The sequence below is a fragment of the Pristis pectinata genome, chromosome 1 (genome assembly GCF_009764475.1).
Source record: "Pristis pectinata isolate sPriPec2 chromosome 1, sPriPec2.1.pri, whole genome shotgun sequence".
Taxonomy (NCBI): domain Eukaryota; kingdom Metazoa; phylum Chordata; class Chondrichthyes; order Rhinopristiformes; family Pristidae; genus Pristis; species Pristis pectinata.
Genome location: NC_067405.1, coordinates 73,312,970 through 73,331,067, shown reverse-complemented (window position 1 = coordinate 73,331,067; position 18,098 = coordinate 73,312,970). Strand labels below are relative to the sequence as shown.

The window sequence follows — 18,098 nt, the reverse complement described above, 5'->3', positions numbered from 1 at the left end:
GGTTTTTATTACACTTCTTTATCTCTTGATTCCCCACATCAGTTTTCAGTGGTTCAATATTTTCATTCACACCACCTGCCATGTAGGTGGATTTCAAGAAATAAGACTTTTACTTGGGTTACGTAACAACTGTCCAAGGATTGCTTCAACTGTTCCACATTCAGCAATCGCAACTGCCTTTGGCTAAGTTTAAGATCACAGATCAAATGTGATCTATGTGGCTCACTACAACACCAACAGAACTTTTACCAATGCTTTCCATCTGGATCCATCCCTGCCACACCAGTGTTGCAATTAACTGAAGTCTTCAGGCAATAATTCCCCAGAAACAATGTGTTGTCAAACACAAAGTAGAGATTACAAAAATGTCAAGAGTTTGCAATAGAATCAACAACCAAGAGAAAAGCCTTTCGGCCCAACCTTTGCCAGTGTTTATCCCCATGTGGTCTCTTCACACTTGATTAACCCTGTCTAATATGCCTCCCTATCCCTCCATCACCTTCCTCTCCAAAATATAGCAAGCCTTTTTTTTAAGTTATAGGCTCATATAGCATGAAAATAGGCCCTTCAACCCACTGAGTTCATGCCATCAAAGTACTCAGTTACACTAATCCCACTTTGTTTTCCCTACATTCCCATCAACTCCCCCCAGATTCTACCACTCACCTACACACTAGGGGCCAATTAACCTTCCAATCTGCATGCATTTGGGACATAGGAGGAAATTTGCATGCTCAGACACTCAAACACAGGGAGAAAGTGCAGACGGCACACAGACTCTACAAGCCTCACCATTTGCCACCATCATTAATGTGATTGGTATGAAACACATTGCTGGAAAGGATGGTTCAAGATGATGCAACGATAATTTTTGAAAGGTAACTGGATAAGAATTTAGAGGAAAAATTTTCAGGGCTATGGTTAAAGAGGCAGGGAGTGAGATGATTTGGCTAACTTCTTCAAAGGACCGACATAGATATGACAGGGTAAATATCCTGCTCCTGTTCTGTACACTTCTACATCAATCACAATATAACCTAGTATGTTCAAATCTCACAAACCTATTATTCAATCTTCCAAAATTCTTCACTTCTCTCTGGTAGCTCTCTTACATTTATACATCACCGTTTTGCACTCAGCTGCAATTTCTCCAGATCCAGGGTGCTGAATCTCTTTTGAACTATAACAATATGCATGATGAATCTCAACTGAACTGCACAGAGAGCATTAAAACCATGATTTTATTTTGTTTAATCACTCCCACATCTCATCAGACCTCGTGAGAACATCACAGGGGATTTGAGGTGTGCATTGAGGCAATGGGGAGCTGTAAATAGTACCCTGGAGTTTATACATATTCTCAGGTGATTCAAGTCTTTTCAACACAAGAGATCCTGGCCACAGATCAGGATAATGAGTTTTGAACAACTGCACCTTTTAGGTTTGATGGTGATCACTGTGCCCAAAAACACAGGTGCACAAGCATCAGTGTTCACACTAATTCATCAATATTACTTTAGTTAGTAAATTGATCTGGTGAAATAACCATTTAATTGATCTGGTCAACTGACCTGCCCTTGGTACATAAGAGCTGTGACCAGCAGCCAATTGAAGCCACACAGCCAAGTCCTGCTCTGCTGCAGTAATCAGTTAATTGAAGACAGCAATGACCAGCAGTCAATTGAAGCCAATTAAAACATAAGACCAAGAGCATTAAATCAGTCAATTGAAGAATGGCTCATTGCCTGGCAATCCTACTTCTTTTTGTGATGCCGCAGGGTGCCCTGTTCCAGTCACTAATTGATTACAATCAATAATGCTGCTTGATTTTGCTGATTCATCAGAGATTTATTTCATGTTCTGGGTTATAGTAATATCTTTGCACAGAAACTTAGAAAGAACTTCAACTTGGCAAAATGGGTACAGTGGATGCATCTTCCCTAATCACCAGCAGAAACTCTCTGTGACTCCTGGCTCCCAGCCTAAAAACTGCTTGGCTGTCTACAGAGGTTACTCTATCATGGTTCTGCAGATCATTGAAGAAGTAGAACTTTAGATACAGAGCCTTTCACACCTTTTTGGGTCATGGTGAGTATCAACTTGTTCTGCGGGATGGGACCATTTGTATTTCTATGTAGCTGGGGAAGGGTAATTTATGAAGAATTGCGTATGGTTCTTCAGAGAGGCAATTTACTAAACTTCTTCTTTCTAAATTCTCAGCTTTGCTATGTTGAGGCAGCTGACTCCCCCCAGCATGTGGAAAGAAAAACTAGAGTTAAGTCTCCATAAGGACCATGGAGGAAAATAGCTTTCCATCAGTTCCACACTTCCAAGATTGTAGTTCAGGTCCAATGGAAACTGAAATGCACAACATGGGTTACAGTCAAATTATAATATAGGTGGAGTGTCAGAAGTGGCACCTCTCTTTTCTCCCCCCTGCCATTGGGCAGAAGATACAAAGACCTGAAAGCACGTACCACCAGGCACAAGGACAGCTTCTATCCCGCTGTTATAAGGCTTTTGAATGGACTTCTTATACGATAAGATGGACTCTTCACCTCAATCTACCTCATCATGGCCTTGCACCTTATTGTCTGCCTGCACTTTCTCTGTACCTGTAATACTATATTCTGCATTGTTATTGCTTTTCTCCTTGTATTACCTCTATGTACTAATATGATGAAATGATCTGTACGGATGACATACAAGACAAAGCTTTTCACTGTGCCTCAGTACATGTGACAATAATAAACCAATTTATCCTTTATATGTCAATTACAATCCAGATCATGTTGGACCAAGTGCCTTGCCTGGCTGCTTGGCCGGACTTTTCTCATTTGCAGAGGGCCAGAGAAGCTGACCGTCCACATCTGAGAGACATTCAGTGAGCAGAGCGGACTCAAGCGGCAAGTTTGTCACGGGCAGCTTATCCTGAGGATCCATATCCTATTGCCTAACTGCCTTTAACAGCTCACTGCTGTCAAACTCTTTTTAAGTGCATCTGCCAGAGATGTTAAAAATAACTATTCAAATAGATGTAATTAAATAAAAAGTTATTAAAATTAAAGTGAAAAATTATATAAAAACATTAAAACACTAACAAATAATTAAAAAAAAATTAAAATAACTAAAACTCTTACCTGCACTTCTTCCCTGTCTTTTATTGTTTATAACCAGTTCTCCATGGTGTTAAACACTTCTAACTGCATCCTACCCCTTTCCACAGTGTGTCAGTGCTCCAGTGCTGGATTCAATGGATAGTTCATTTGCAGGGCAGGAGGTCAGGTGTGTCCTACATCTGGTCTCCAGCTCATCTCAGACTTCTGCATTTGGTCAAATACATACACAAGCCCAAGGTGGGCTTAGCCAGAACTGGCTGACATCCAGTGATTTCTCACATTTCCTAATGAAAAGTGAGGCCATTCATCCCATCGACTCTATGACAGCTCTCAGAGCAATCCCATCAATTCTATTACCTCACTTATTCCCTGAGGAACTGCAGGCTGTCAGCCAATTTGATTAGGCCCCAGGTTAATATTCTGTCAATGTACTCAGGTGGACATGAAAGGCTCCTTGCCCAGAACAACAAACAGCTCCCCTACTTTCTGTTTCAACCAACTATTATTACTATATATAGTATAACGACAGTACTAGCACAAAGAAAGTGATTAAACATTTCTAAGCCATTCTGCTCAACTAATGAAGTGTTCAAATTCACATTTCTCGTCATAGGCAGCTTGAGACCAACACATACAGACAGTAGAAGCAGAATTAACATTATTTGTCCTCAACAAAAGATAAAAAGATGCATAAATAATAAGGACAAAGTACAAAACACCAACACTAATCTTTGACTCACAGTTCTACTAAATATTAAATAATAAATTTCATTGGAATGATTTGGCTAATACCATTACATTGACAGTATACTTTGTACAGAGACAGGAGTAAATTGTATTATCTGAAGTGATTTTATTTGTCTAGATTTGAAACAGATGTTGCTCATTTTTGGTTGGTTACATGGTCAAAACCCTTTTGGAAAATTAAATGAATCAATTGTATGTAGATTTTCAAAGACCAACAGATTGAACTGACAAAGCAAGAGATAAAACAATACAGTGTAGCGAACAAACGGAAGGGATTAAGTTCAGACTGGAGCTAATTAGATCACATTTGGGAATCAAAAATGCTTCCACCTAAATGTAAACAAAGTGCAGGCCTTCTCCTTGGCTTCCATCAACTCTCCCATACCTCTGACCTCTACTTTTTCATGTTCCTTGTTGCAACCTTCACATTTCCACTTCTCCTTCCTCCCTTAAGGCATTCCTTAAAACCCACACAAATCAATAATCCTTTGGCCATCTGTCCTAATGCATCCTTACATGGTTTGGTGTTGACATTTGTCCAGTAAAGCACCTCTCAAGTGCCATCAGAGATTTTACAATTAAAGGCATGTTGCGCCCTCATCAATCGAGAAGAGGAGCAGACTTGGATGTGATGCCCACCCTGGTGAAATAGTCTTTCGACCCTTTCTCCTTGGGTTAATAAAAGAAGAACATCACTTAGAGGCAGTGATGAGTATTTGGATCAAAGGAGAAGGAAGTGTTTCTGCAGGCCTGAAGGAGTTAAACAAGCTTTGTTACTGTTACCAGTGGAGTTGAGTCTAAACCATATTCCGCAGCTACAAAAAAAGGTTAAATATATCTAACTGATTGATAAATGACCTACCGCAGTGGCACGTAATTGCCCAGATGCTCCAACTGAGTGTCCCGAGGGCTTGGTTAAGTTAATTTTGTGAGACCTAACCCGTTTGCATTTCCTTTTGTCTTATAGTGGTTGAGAGCCAAAGGCAAGGAATGTTTTTGTACTTTGTCAGCTGGTTGTCTGCATGGAGAGGTAATCCATTCATGTGAAGTGACATTCCCATCTGCATTCAAAGGCTATTACTCAATCAGATTCCACCACTGGTCACTATTTCAATCCATCTCAGGAGCAGCACATGAAGTCTGGCAGTGTAGGCAAATGACAAGCAGGGCTCTAATGCAACGTAGGGTTTCCACTTTAAGAAATGACTGAAAAACCAGTCCTGGTTTCAACAATCCACACAATCTAAAATGTGAATTTATGCTACTACTTCTCTCCAGCGCACTCAAATTAATAGCAGGGAAAGAGGGATACATTTCAAAGGCAGTTTGTTCAAACAGTTTAATTGAGCTGTTGCATTTGGGAGGTCAAATGAGGAAAGTACACAATAAATGGCAGGACCCTTAGGAGCATTGATGTACAGAAGGATCTTGAGGTGCAAGTCTATAGCTCCCTGAAAGTGGCAACACTAGTGGATAAGGTGGTAAAGGTGTACAGCATGCTTGCTGCGAGAAATCCACATGGCTGTCACATGACAGTAACAACACTGACCGCCGCTGACCGGAGGACAGCATTGCTCCTCTGATCGGAAGTGATACTACTGTCAATCAAGGTGCGGCTCCACCCACCCCTCAGGTGTGGGAGTACCTTTTGCCTCTGAACTTGCCTGACCAGACCCTTTGTCTCTGAACCTGCCTGACCATTGGCGGTGGCAGGAACCTTTGTCTTTGACTCCCACACCATTGGCTCGTTTAAATCACAACAGTGAGGCTCCACCCAGCCTCCTAGCACCATAAAAAGGGCTGCATCCCCTAGCCCTTCCTCTTTTGATGACCCCAGGAGTAGTGAGACAATGCTGCAGAGATCATTGGATCACCACATGGTTAGGGAGTGTTTCACTCAGACTCGGGGAGCGTTAAGGGCCAATGCTAGTGTGGGACAGGCATTGAAGTGTTATATCCTGAAGTTGTACATTGTTATTGTGTGCTTGTGTGTATCCGTGTGTGGGTATGTGAGTGTATTTTACCTCAGTTGCGATTTCCCTCTCGTGTTCGTGATATCCTGTGTGTGAGTGAGTGTGTGAGTGAGCGTGTGTCTGTTCCCATCCATTCTGTCCCGCATTTGCCTTTGTGATTAAACTATTTTTGGTCTACAAAGCTTGTGTTCAGAGTCCTTGATCCTTAAGACAGTAAAGAACGATTTCACACAACAATTGGTCAGGGCATTAAGTACTAATGTCAAGAAATCACATTGCAACTGCATTACACTTTGGTTGGGCCACATTTGGAGTACTGTGTGTAGTTTTGGTCATCACATGACAGGAAGAATGTGGAGGCTCTAGAGAGGGTGCAGAAGAGATTTACCAGGATGTTGCCTGGAATGGAGAGTATTATCTATAAGGAGAGGTTGGCAGAGTGGTTGGTGGCAATTCCTTTTATTAGAGGACCCCAAATAAAACATGTCTGCTTAGATACTCTGGCCTAGCTCAACACATTTACCTGGATGGACGTATTCCTGGAGCTGTCACCATATATGATCTCCTAGCTCCAAACACCTCCACCCTCCAACCAATGGTCATGTATGATGTTTATCCTTATGGTATATCCCCTTCAATGCCAAGAAATAAGCATATAGATTCTTTATTAACACACTGAGTAACAGTCAAGAATCCAAAGAACAAAAATGTTCATAGTTTAAAAGGAGGCACGTAGATTCACAGAGGACAGAAACAGATCATTTGGCCCACTGTGTCCACACTCACCACTTAAGCACCAAATCTTACACCAATCCCATTTTTCCTCTCACATCTCCATCAATATCCCTCAACTCCACCACCATCTGACTGTCCTGCCACTCAACTATGCACATTGGGGACAATTTACCAGGCCAAATAACCTACCAACCAGCATGGCTTTGGCATATGGGAGGAAATCGGATCACAGGGAAAACATGCAATCTCCACACAGACAGTCCCCATGGTCTGGGTCGCACCCAGGTCTCTGGAGTTGTGAGGGAACAGTGCCAACCTCTGCACCACTGGGCCACACATGTTCCATTGATTTTCCTTCTGGGTTTCTCCCAGGCCTGCAGATTAGATTCCTAGAAATGTCTAATAATGGTAGAAGGTTGGCGATGCCACAGGCTACAGCAACAAGTTTTCCAAAGAACAGTTTTGCTCCCAGCAAGGAAAAACCACCCGTCAGGAGAGCTCTTTATGTGACTGGAAGCATGAGCAATGGCGACTACCTCCATTCACAGACTGAAAGGATGTCTATTCTTACAGCTTGTTACGTGACCATAGAGCAATTAGAAACACTTTACAGTCTATTGAACACTTCTGTAGTTATAGGAAATGTAGCAGCCAACTTGCATACAGCAAGGTCCCCAACAATGCTATAAAGACCAGGTTCACGTTTTAATGAATTTTAAGGGGCAGTATTGGACAAGAGGGAGAAGCCTCCTGCTCTTCAGAATAATGCTGAGGGATTTAAATTTTATTTACAGCGTGGTAACAAGCCCTTCCGGCCTAATGAGTCCGCACCGCCCATTTTAAACCCATATTAACCTACCTGTACGTCTTTGGAATGTGGGAGGAAACTGGAGCACCCGGAGGAAACACACTCAGACGCGGGAGAATGTACAAACTCCTTACAGACAGCGACGGGAATCGAACCCCGATCGCTGGCGCTGTAATAGCGTTGCACTAACCGCTACGCCACCGTGCCACCCTATCATTTCCATCTATTAGCAAACAGCCTTATACTTTACTCCCTCACATACTTATTTAGCTTTTCCTTGAATGCAACTATGCTATTCATCTTAATTGTACCATGTGGTAGTAAATTCCACATTCTCACCAATTTGTCAAACAGTGCCTTATTCAATCCTGCAAATCCCAGTGAGCCAAGCACTCCTCCCTTAACTGTCAATGCACAGAATTTCCATTTCACTAATACTGAAATAAACAGAGTGTAAATTGCTCTCAAATTGCGTCTTTTAATTTTGTATTCACTGTAGTAAGTTAGTTTAGCAGTTTTTAGACATGCACATACCAAATCTTCCTGCTCATTATGAAATAAACAGGAATAGTAATCTGGGGCAAAATATTAAAATCTGACTCAAACACAGCCATTTCAAACCTGACCTGAGCCCAAGGACACAGACTTCTTTTGATACATGACACAAAATCAAAAAAACACTCAAAATGCATTTTTTATGATTTTCAACTATAATAGTGAATATTAAATTTGTTTTAGCAGTACAGCCCATTTACCCACTTGTATATTGTTCAGCAATTTTTTTTAATCTGCAGTCAAAGCCAAAACTAATTCATTCCTGTCCTGTAGGCATTTTGTAGACAAGGAGAAGAAAATATTGGTGTTCCAAGGAACTGTTTTTCTTGTGTGTACCCAAACAGCATCTGTGTGTGTGTGGGGGGGGGGGGGGTGGGTGGTGGAGAGAGGAATTGTCAATGCATCAGGACAGTGCAGGGTTTCGATCTGAAACGTCGACAGTTCCTTTCCCCCCACTGATGCTGCTCGACCCGCCATGCTGCTCGACCCGCCGAGCTCCTCCAGCAGGTTGTTTGTTGCATAAAACTGCAGTTGTTGGAAAGATGAAATAAAAACAGAAAATGCTGGAAACACTCAGCAGGTCGGGCAGCAACTGCAGAAGGAGAAATAGAGTTAATCTTTCAGATCAAAGACCATTTATTAGAGAGGGGAAAGTGAGAAAACAAGTTAGTTTTCAGTTGCACAGGGTGAGGAAGGCTTGGCTAGGACAAAGGGAAGCTGTCAGATAGTGAGAGGCCGGGGCCATCCAAGTTATCTCAATGTTTACGGAGCTGCCTTGGTAAAAAATTAACGAGGGTAGTAAGAGCTAGAGCGAAAAACAAAGGGAGATGTTAAAGCTGTGAAATGCAAGTCAGAGCTGTTGATGGAGGCTGAAACAAAAAAGAGAATGCTGGAAACGCCCAGCAGATCAGACAGTGTGGAGAGAGAAAAATTGTGTGAATATTATGTATGGGTATCCTTACAAGAGGACTGCCCAATTTTGATACAAACAGAGGAAGTCAATTATCTGAAATTGTTTAGTGTGACATTGCCCCGGAAAGACGAAGATGTGCCATTCCTCAAGCTTACACTTGATTGGTGTAGGAGGCCATGGACAGATAGGTCAGAGTGGGATAGGGAATTAATGTGACCTTTCATCAGAAAGTGAGAAACAAATGTGTTTTAAGATGTAGAGAAGTGGAGGGATGGAGAGAACAAAGGGATACCTAGGTTGCACCGGTGACACAGTGCTTCTGAAGCCGCCCAGTTAATAGATGAATAAGGGAAGTTGAGAGAGGAAAATGAGAACAAATAACTGGCTTCCCATTTGGGTCATCCACCTGTAACATTAACTCAGTTTTTCTGTCCCCATGGACACTGCCTGACCTTCTGGCCATTTCCAGCATTCCCTTTTGTTTTACATTTCCAATAACTGACTGTCTGTGCCTTGGCCTATGGCTTACTTCATGTAGGTTGGAGGGCAAATCTGGATTGAGGATGGCAGGAGGTGAAGCCCAAAGAAGAGTAGGGATTGGGTCTGGATGGACAGTGGGATGGCAAGAGAACCTTCTCAAATATCTGATGGTAACAGGTTACAGCTGTTGTTCAAGAACGTGCAAACTCTCCATCTTACTGCAGGACCAAATGCCACAACCCCAATACAGGTAGGTGAATATCCAAATAAAGGACATCAGTTCCATACTACACTTAATCTGTTGAAACTTGTCTGCCAGTTACATTTTTCAAGGCTTAACTGGAGTTAATTGTCTACAGATTCTGCTGCAAGTGACACCAATCAATTCAGTCCTGCAGTCTTGAGAAATTAAAAATTAATCCAGGAGAATAATCATAAAGGTACTAAAAATAATACATTTAATTTTGAATTGGTTTGTTCAAACGTTATAAAATGCTTCGTTTTTTAGGGCAGCACAGCAGCGCAGCTAAAAGAGCTGGTGCCTCACAACTCCAGCGACCTGGGTTCAATCTTGATCTCTGCTGCTGCCTGTGTGGAGTTTGCATGTTCTCCCTGTGACCACGTGGGTGTCCTCCCACGTCCCAAAAAACATGCAGATTGGTATGTTAATTGGACACTCTAAATTGCCCCTACTGTGTAGGCAAAATCTGCAGGAGTTGATAAGAAAATGCGGAGGATAAAATGGTTAAGCTAGGATTAGTGTAAAAATGGATGCCCAATGTTTGGTGCAGACTCGATGGGCCAAAAGGCCTGTTTCTGTGTTGTCTCTCCCTATAACTCTGTAACCCTAAGAGCTGTTTGACATGAGTTTGATAATTGAAAGCAAGGGGACAGCGGTAGATGAAATCTCCAGGAATATGCTATCGGAAGTTTGAAACCTTATCTGATCACTATAATTGGCTGTGCAACTGATATGGAGAGACTGAGCATGTGCAGCCAGCCATGTTCTCCTTAAGACAATGTGCAGGATCTCAAAGGGAGATTGTAAGTACTAAAGTTTGGGACTTTAATTGTGGTTGAAAAGGCTCAGCCACAGGTTTTAGTGCAATATTTCCCGATGAACTAAATACCAGGACATGACTGTGGTAAATCGACGTTTTCTTAATATGACTTAAGGGAAATTTGTGCAAAGAAATGTAGCCAAGCTTCAAACGCCTGGCTTCGAGAAAGCCACAACCAATTGCTTTGGAATAAAATGTATATTTGCATGACTGAAGTTGTGAGGACATTGTTAGGGTAGGGCAGTGCATTCTACTTTGAAGCTACTGGGCTTCAACATCTGGAGCACAGCAAAGAAATGACGAAAATTGTTGCACTTGGGAGCAACTTAGTCAAGGTCATAATGAACAGGAGGAAGAGGAGGCGGAGTGGGGAGTGAATGGAAAATGAGTGAAATAGAAACCTGGGCCAGAACAGAAGCTTCAGAATCAAGATTCCAGCTTTGAAATTGAGCAGAACGAAAAAACCTTTTTTAGATCTAACAGGACTAAGTTTGTTTATGGGCGCCACACCCATAAAAACCACCAGAATATTTTGTAGTCAAACATGAGTCAACCCAAGGCTTATGAGTAATATGTTTATTTCAGCAAAACTTTTAAAGAATATAATTACATCATGCTAAGAACCAGACAAGTTCCTTTAAGTCTCCTGCACCCCTGTCAGCCATGGTTCAGATGGAAGCACTCCCTTCTCTTAATCAGAAGGTGAGTATTCAAGCATGTTTCATAGACTTGAGTAAATAACCTAAACAGGCACATTACAGCAGAACTAAGGTGTTTCACAGTCAGGAGTTTCATCCACCTATTGGACAAGGCTTTAAGCCACGGGTCTGTTCTGCCCTTTCAGATGAACACAAAATTTCCCGAGGCAATATTTGGTACGGCAGGGGAGTTCTCCTTAGTTTCCTGACCAATATTTATACATCAGCCAACATCATTAAAAACAGATGGCCTGGTCATTATTACATGGGACGAACAGCAGCATAATGGTTAAAACACTGGTCTTGTAACCAGAGATTTGGACAAATGATCTGGATACACGAGTTCAAGTCCCAGCTGGGGAATTGAAATTCAAGTCATTAAATTAATCAGTATTAAAGACCGTGAATTAACAAAATTTGCGAAAACCCCAACAGCCATGAATCTCCCTTTGGGAAGGAGAGCCACCATCCTTAACCAATCTGACCTAAATCAGCCTGCACGCCCATCAGTTTGGTTGACCACTGTTTAAAATGCTCTAACAAGGTACTTGATTCAGAGTCTACCAATGATTGTTAATAATCCTTGGCCTAACCAGCAATGCCCTCATCCAAGAACCATGAATAGAAGACTATGGTTTGCGGGATCTCACTTTGCACAAATTGGCTGCCATTTTTCCTATATTGCAATATTGATTATGTTAAATGCACTTCAGCAGCTGTAAAGCACTTTGGGATGTTGTGAAAAACTGCTATATAAATGTAAATCTGCCTTCCTTTAATATTGCCTCTTCTGCTACAGCAAGGCTTGCTTTGCCGTTAGTAGCTGTGGAGGGCTGTCGCTGCATCAGATGCCTCTATCCCCAGTGCCCTCCCCTATCAAATAAATCTGCTTCTCCCAAATTTATTTCAGTCATCTGGAGATAACAGACTTGATGAGAAAGAAAGGAGCAGTTTACACATGGATTAGAAGCAAAAGTTCGCCACCATACCAACTCCACCATTTAGAGTCATACAGTACTTGTCCATGCTGACCAAGATGTCCAGCTGAGCTAGTCCCATTTGTCTGTGTTTGGCCCATGACCCTCTAGGCCTTTGCTATTCATGTACCTGTCCAAATGTCTTTAAAATGTTGTGGGCTGCTTCAATGACTATCACTCACATCTACTGTGATGAAGTGCTCTGAGAGGTTGGTCATGGCTAGAATTAACTCCTGCCTGAGCAAGGACCTGGACCTGCTGCAATTTGCCTACCGCCACAACAGGTCTACAGCAGATGCAATCTCACTGGCTCTCCACTCAGTTTTGGAGCATCTAGACAACAGCAAGGCTGCTATTTATCAACTACAGCTCGGCATTCAACACCATCATCCCCTCAGTACTAATTAACAAGCTTCAAAACCTGAGACTCTGTACCTCCCTCTGCAACTGGATCCATGCAACTGGATAAATCAGGAAGATTTAGCAGACTCTGGAGTGGTGGTGCACTGTTCTACTGTGCAGCGACACCTGCACAAATATGACCTTCATGGAAGAGTCATCAGAAGAAAACCTTTCCTGCATCCTCACCACAAAATTCAGCATCAGAAGTTTGCAAAGGAACATCTAAACAAGCCTGATGCATTGTGGACTGATGAAGTTAAAATAGAATTTTTTGGCCGCAATGAGCAAAGGTATGTTTGGAGAAAAAAGGGTGCAGAATTTCATGAAAAGAACACCTCTCCAACTGTTAAGCACAGGGGTGAATTGATCATGCTTTGGGCTTGTGTTGCAGCCAGTGGCACGGGGAACATTTCACTGGTAGAGGGAAGAATGAATTCAATTAAATACCAGCAAATTCTGGAAGCGAATATCACACCGTCTGTAAAAAAGCTGAAGATGAAAAGACGATGGCTTCTACAACAGGATAACTATCCTAAACACACCCCAAAATCCACAATGGACTACCTCAAGAGGCACAAACTGCAGGTTTTGCTATGGCCCTCACAGTCCCCCTACCGAAACATCATCAAAAATCTGTGGATAGACCTCAAAAGAGCAGTGCATGCAAGACGGCCCAAGAATCTCACAGAACTAGAAGCCTTTTGCAAGGAAGAATGGGCAAAAATTCCCCAAACAAGAATTGAAAGACTCTTAACTGGCTACAGAAAGCGTTTACAAGCTTTGATACTTGCCAAAGGGGGTGTTACTAAGTACTGACCATGCAGGGTGCCCAAACTTTTGCTTCGGGCTCTTCTCCTTTTTTGTTATTTAGAAACCGTAAAAGATGGAAATGAAAAAGTAATCTTGCTTAAATTATTAAAGAAATGTGTCATCTTTAACTTTATGCCTTTTGGAAATCAGGTCATCTTTTACTCGCTTAGCTATTCACAATAACAGAAATTTTGACCAGGGGTGCCCAAACTTTTGCATGCCACTGTATGTCAGTGATAATAAACCTGATTCTGTTTCTAATTGTACCCACCTCTACAGCTTCCTCTGGCAGCTCACTCCATATGAAAATTCCATGTGAAAAAATTGCCCTTTACATCCCTATTAAATCTTTCTCCTCTCATCATAAACCCCATGCCCTCTAGTTTTAGACTCCCCTATCCTGGGAAAAAGACTGCAACCATCTACCTTTTATCTGTGCCCCTCATGATTTTATATTACTTTATAAGGTCACTACTCAACCTCCTATGCTCCGGGGAAAAAAAGTCCCAGCCTCTCCTTGTAACTCAAGCCCTCCAGTCCTGATAACATCCTTGTCAATCTTTTCTGCACCCTTTCCAACTTAATGACATTTCCTACAGGTGGGCAACCAGAACTGCACACAATTCTCCAAGTGTGGCATTGTACATCCCAACTCCTGTACTCAGTGCCCTGACTGACTATTTAATAAGATCATGGGTTGATCTGATTTAATCTTAACTCTGCATTCCCGCCTACCGGTGGTTACCAGCTCATGCCCTTGCTTATCATGTATCTACCTCTGCCTCAAAAATATTCCAAGAATGCTGCTTCCACCACCCTTTGAGGAAGGTTCCAAAACTCATGACCCTCTAAGACAAAAAAAACTGAAGCAGTTAGCGCGACGCTATTACAGCACCAGCGATCGGGGTTCAATTCCCGTCGCTGTCTGTAAGGAGTTTGTACGTTCTCCCGTGTCTGCGTGGGTTTCCTCCGGGTGCTCTGGTTTCCTCCCACATTCTAAAAGACGTACGGGTAGGTTAATTTGGGCTTAAAATGGGCAGCGTGGACTCGTTGGGCCGGAAGGGCCTGTTACCACGCTGTAAATAAAATTCTAAAATTTTAATTTTAAAATTCTGTCTTTAATAGGTGACTCCATATTGTTAAATGGTGATTCCTTGTTCTAGATTCTGCCACAAAAGGAAATATCTTCTCCACCTTGTTAACATCCCTGAAGACTGTTTATGTTTCAATCAAGTCCTCTTTCATTCTTTTGAGCTCTGGTGGATACAAGCCTAGCCTATCCAAGATTTGCTCACATGACAACCTACCCAATGAAAATAAATTTAAACAATAGAAGACCAAAATTACATCCATTCTCGGTCCTTACAATCCTACAAGAAGTTTGATCCCTCATCTCCAGTTGGGATTTTGTTGGCTGCAGAAATATAGTCCCACTGTTATAAGACTCTTCAATGGACCTCTTGTACAATTAAGGCAAACTCTTGGTCTTTCAGTCTACCTCGTCATAGCCCTTGCACCTTTTTGTCTGCCTGCACTACACTTTCTCTGTAACTGTAACAAAATATTCTGCACTCTGTTATTGCTTTTCCCCTTGTACAACCTCAATATACTTATGTTTGGAATCATCTGTCTGGGTGGCAGGCAAAACAGAGCTTTTAATTGTATTTCAGCACATGTGACAATAATAAACCAATTACCAGTTCCAGTGTAAAACCCTCCTGGATGATGTCCACAATAATGCATTGCCCAATTTCTGATTTTCATCCACCTTGGTCTGAAAAATGGCATTCTTGTTTACCCATACAGGAAACAGTTACTAAAAGGTGGTGGTTCTATGAGTAAACAAGAACTGTTATTTTAAAAGGCCAGCACTCAAACTATGTTCTTTGCCAGGCTGCTTTACAGTTCTCTGCAGCCTCATGGTTTATACTGCACACACTTCACAATCAAGACCGAACCTTCCTTCCTTTTACAATGACTTTTCTGCACTCAAAACCGACTTCCACTGAGGACTTGTCCATACCATACCTTGCTGAATAACAAGGAATTGACCATGGATATCATGGGTAGCCAAAGGAACCTTGTGGAAGGGTTCCTGTGGCTGCTTATGACATCTATGAAGGGCTCACTTAAGACCTTATCCACCCAAAATTTACAGGAACACATTGTCAAAGGCTTCCCTGAGCAAAGTTTACATGGACTACATTTCACCTAGACAGTCTTCACTGAGATCTATGTCTTCCCAATATCTCAAATACAGTTCTTATGTGTGCCTGGCCTGTGCTCACAGTCAAAGTCAAGGTCACCTTCTCTCTCTCCTTCTTAGCTTCAGCATCATTCTGGTCCACTGCCATTGATCTCTAGCACATCTCATGGTCTGTTGCTCACTGCAGCTTTAGGGCGGACATCCATGCTCCGTAGTCAAGTCAAGTAGACTTAGTTGACTTTTCCCTCAGCCTACCGCAACAGGCACCAGGATTTGCAAACATTGCAGGCTTCCCCACACTCAGGTATACCACACGCAGTGCTTACAGAGACCTCAGAAGGCCACAAATCTCCCCTACGAAGGAGGACATCCCACCTGCAGGTAACATCCACCAGTCACCTATCCCCCTCTGAGAGCCTGGAAACAGCTCTTCCTCCTTTCACCCATCACTGCAGCAGCCATTCTTAACGAGTCAGCACCCTCCAGTAGTTGAGAGTGCTGCTTGTGTTTTGCATGTAGGCTTTTAAGTGCTGGCTCCTGAGGCTGCAGCTGTGTGGCTGCATGCCAGCAGCCACACAATATTGCAACAGATGATTTGAATGACACATGTTGAAGCCGAAACAGCACTTGTTACAGAAGGCATTTTGACAATGTTGTTTTGCAAATCAGATGATGGAAAATCATAATTTTCAAGGCAACTTTTAAAAACTACCATGCTGTTTTAGCACACGTGAACAGGGTTCATAAGCCAATATATTCAGGTATGGCTCGTCCCTGGTTGCTCCTCTTCTAAACATCCACTTTTCAATGTCAGGTCTTGGTCATGGGTGTTACAGACCGGTCAAAATGGTGTAGTTACATTGGTGCACATTTCCAATCTTTGAACAGCACTCAGTACCAGAGCCTAATCCAAGTTTTCTTCTCTTCAAGTCCGGGGATGATAAAGCATTAAGTAAAATCCCCACCATCTGCGATCAGTTAGGTCAACACAAGTAAACATTTAAAAGTAGGATATTTATTGTTAGGAAACAAGGATTCAAACGAATGTGAAGATCAGACGTGACTGTCAATTTCTAACATATTAAATTTCACGGCTCTTGTCAATTCTTTAAAGGGACATGAGAGAAATTGGTTTGGTTTACAAAGTTCCAGGTGGACCTCCAACAACTGAAAGTTAAGCAAAGTGTGAAGCATGTACATTGAGAGAATATGGCTAATACGAATACCTCAATTACCTGTCAGGAGCAGGAGGTCGCTGCTTGTTGATCTTGGCGTACAGTCCATCCAGGTTCTCCTGCTCTGGACTCAAATCCCGAGGTGGGTTTATTGGGTGCAGCTGTGGGGAAGGGGGCTTGAATCCGCCATGGGATACTGGTGGTTCCCGAAAGTGATTCACCCGGGCATAGTTCGGGTCCATGTCATCATCTTCAATGTCAGGCACTGAGAGACTAGTGGGAGACAGCTGATCATACCGTTCTCGTGCCTGCTTCTCTCTGAGCTCTTGATGTTTGGCTTCAATCCTGGAAGGACAGGAAGGACAGGTGAACATGTCATCAAAATCAAGAGGTTATAAACTATGTCTGATGATGATATTCCCTTCAGAATTTCTCCAAACAAAATTGATTTGATGTGAATTTCTGGCAAATCGCATCAAAACCAGACCCAATTTCCCCACTTAAATGTCTCCTCATGTCACCCTGGCTCTTTTTGCATTCTCTTGTTGTTGACTGTTTGGGCATGGGAATATTTTCCTTTATTTACCCTATTTAAAGCTTCTGTGATTTTAAACTGTCAAATCTTCTTCTGGTATTTCCTACTCTCTGGAGTACAACAATGCTTCTCTACACTCTCCACATAACTCTAATCCCTCATTTCCAGAATATTCATAGTAATTGTTTCCTATACTTTCTCCAAAGCCTTCATGTACGTCTAGAATGTAGTGCTCAGAATTGAAGTTGAGTAGATCTTTGTTAGATATTAATGAATATGAAGGTAAAAGGAGTTAAGTGACAGATCACCATGTTCTAACTGAATGGTAGAACAAACTCAAGCAGGTGAATAGCCTGCCTCCTCCTGTACCTATCAATCAAGAACTGATGCTACTATTACTTTTGAAAAACATTTTTAGAGCCATATAACCCACTTACAGATGACTACCTTTGCACAAGTCAATTAGCACCTCTGTGGTCCAGGGACCAGATTACTGTAGGTGTCTATTGGCGAGGTTTTCCTAAAGATGTCTTGGAACCACCTTGGTGTTCATATCTATCTTTCAGACAGATTACACATTGTGAATAAATCCCAGTATGGATTACTCAGAATTAGATATTTTCTCAACTGTTCCTGTGAAACAGATGGGAGGTTTTTAGCTCCACTGCCTACCTTTTCATTGCACATCATTCAAAAGATCATAAGGCAAAGAAAAAACGTCTCCACAGATTCCACTCACTTGACTTTCGGTACATTTAGGTACATTAGGTACATTTGGCTACAAATGTATGGGCAACTCTTCACTTAGTGCACCTATCCAAAATGCCCAACTCCTGTTGGAACATGGTTCCCTAGGGAATCATCAGGTGATCACCTGCATTTGACTGTCAATGGAAAAATTGCT

General features: G+C 42.1%; 1 protein-coding gene across 2 annotated transcripts in view; it reads right to left on the bottom strand.

The window, feature by feature from the left end:
• LOC127577496 (partitioning defective 3 homolog B-like) overlaps nt 1–18,098 on the bottom strand; it is a 787,668-nt gene that overhangs the window by 188,155 nt on the left and 581,415 nt on the right. For both annotated transcript variants that reach the window (XM_052028727.1, XM_052028736.1), the window contains exon 20: nt 16,720–17,004. In XM_052028727.1, coding sequence (XP_051884687.1) covers nt 16,720–17,004 — 285 coding nt within the window. The remainder of the gene's footprint in view (nt 1–16,719; nt 17,005–18,098) is intronic.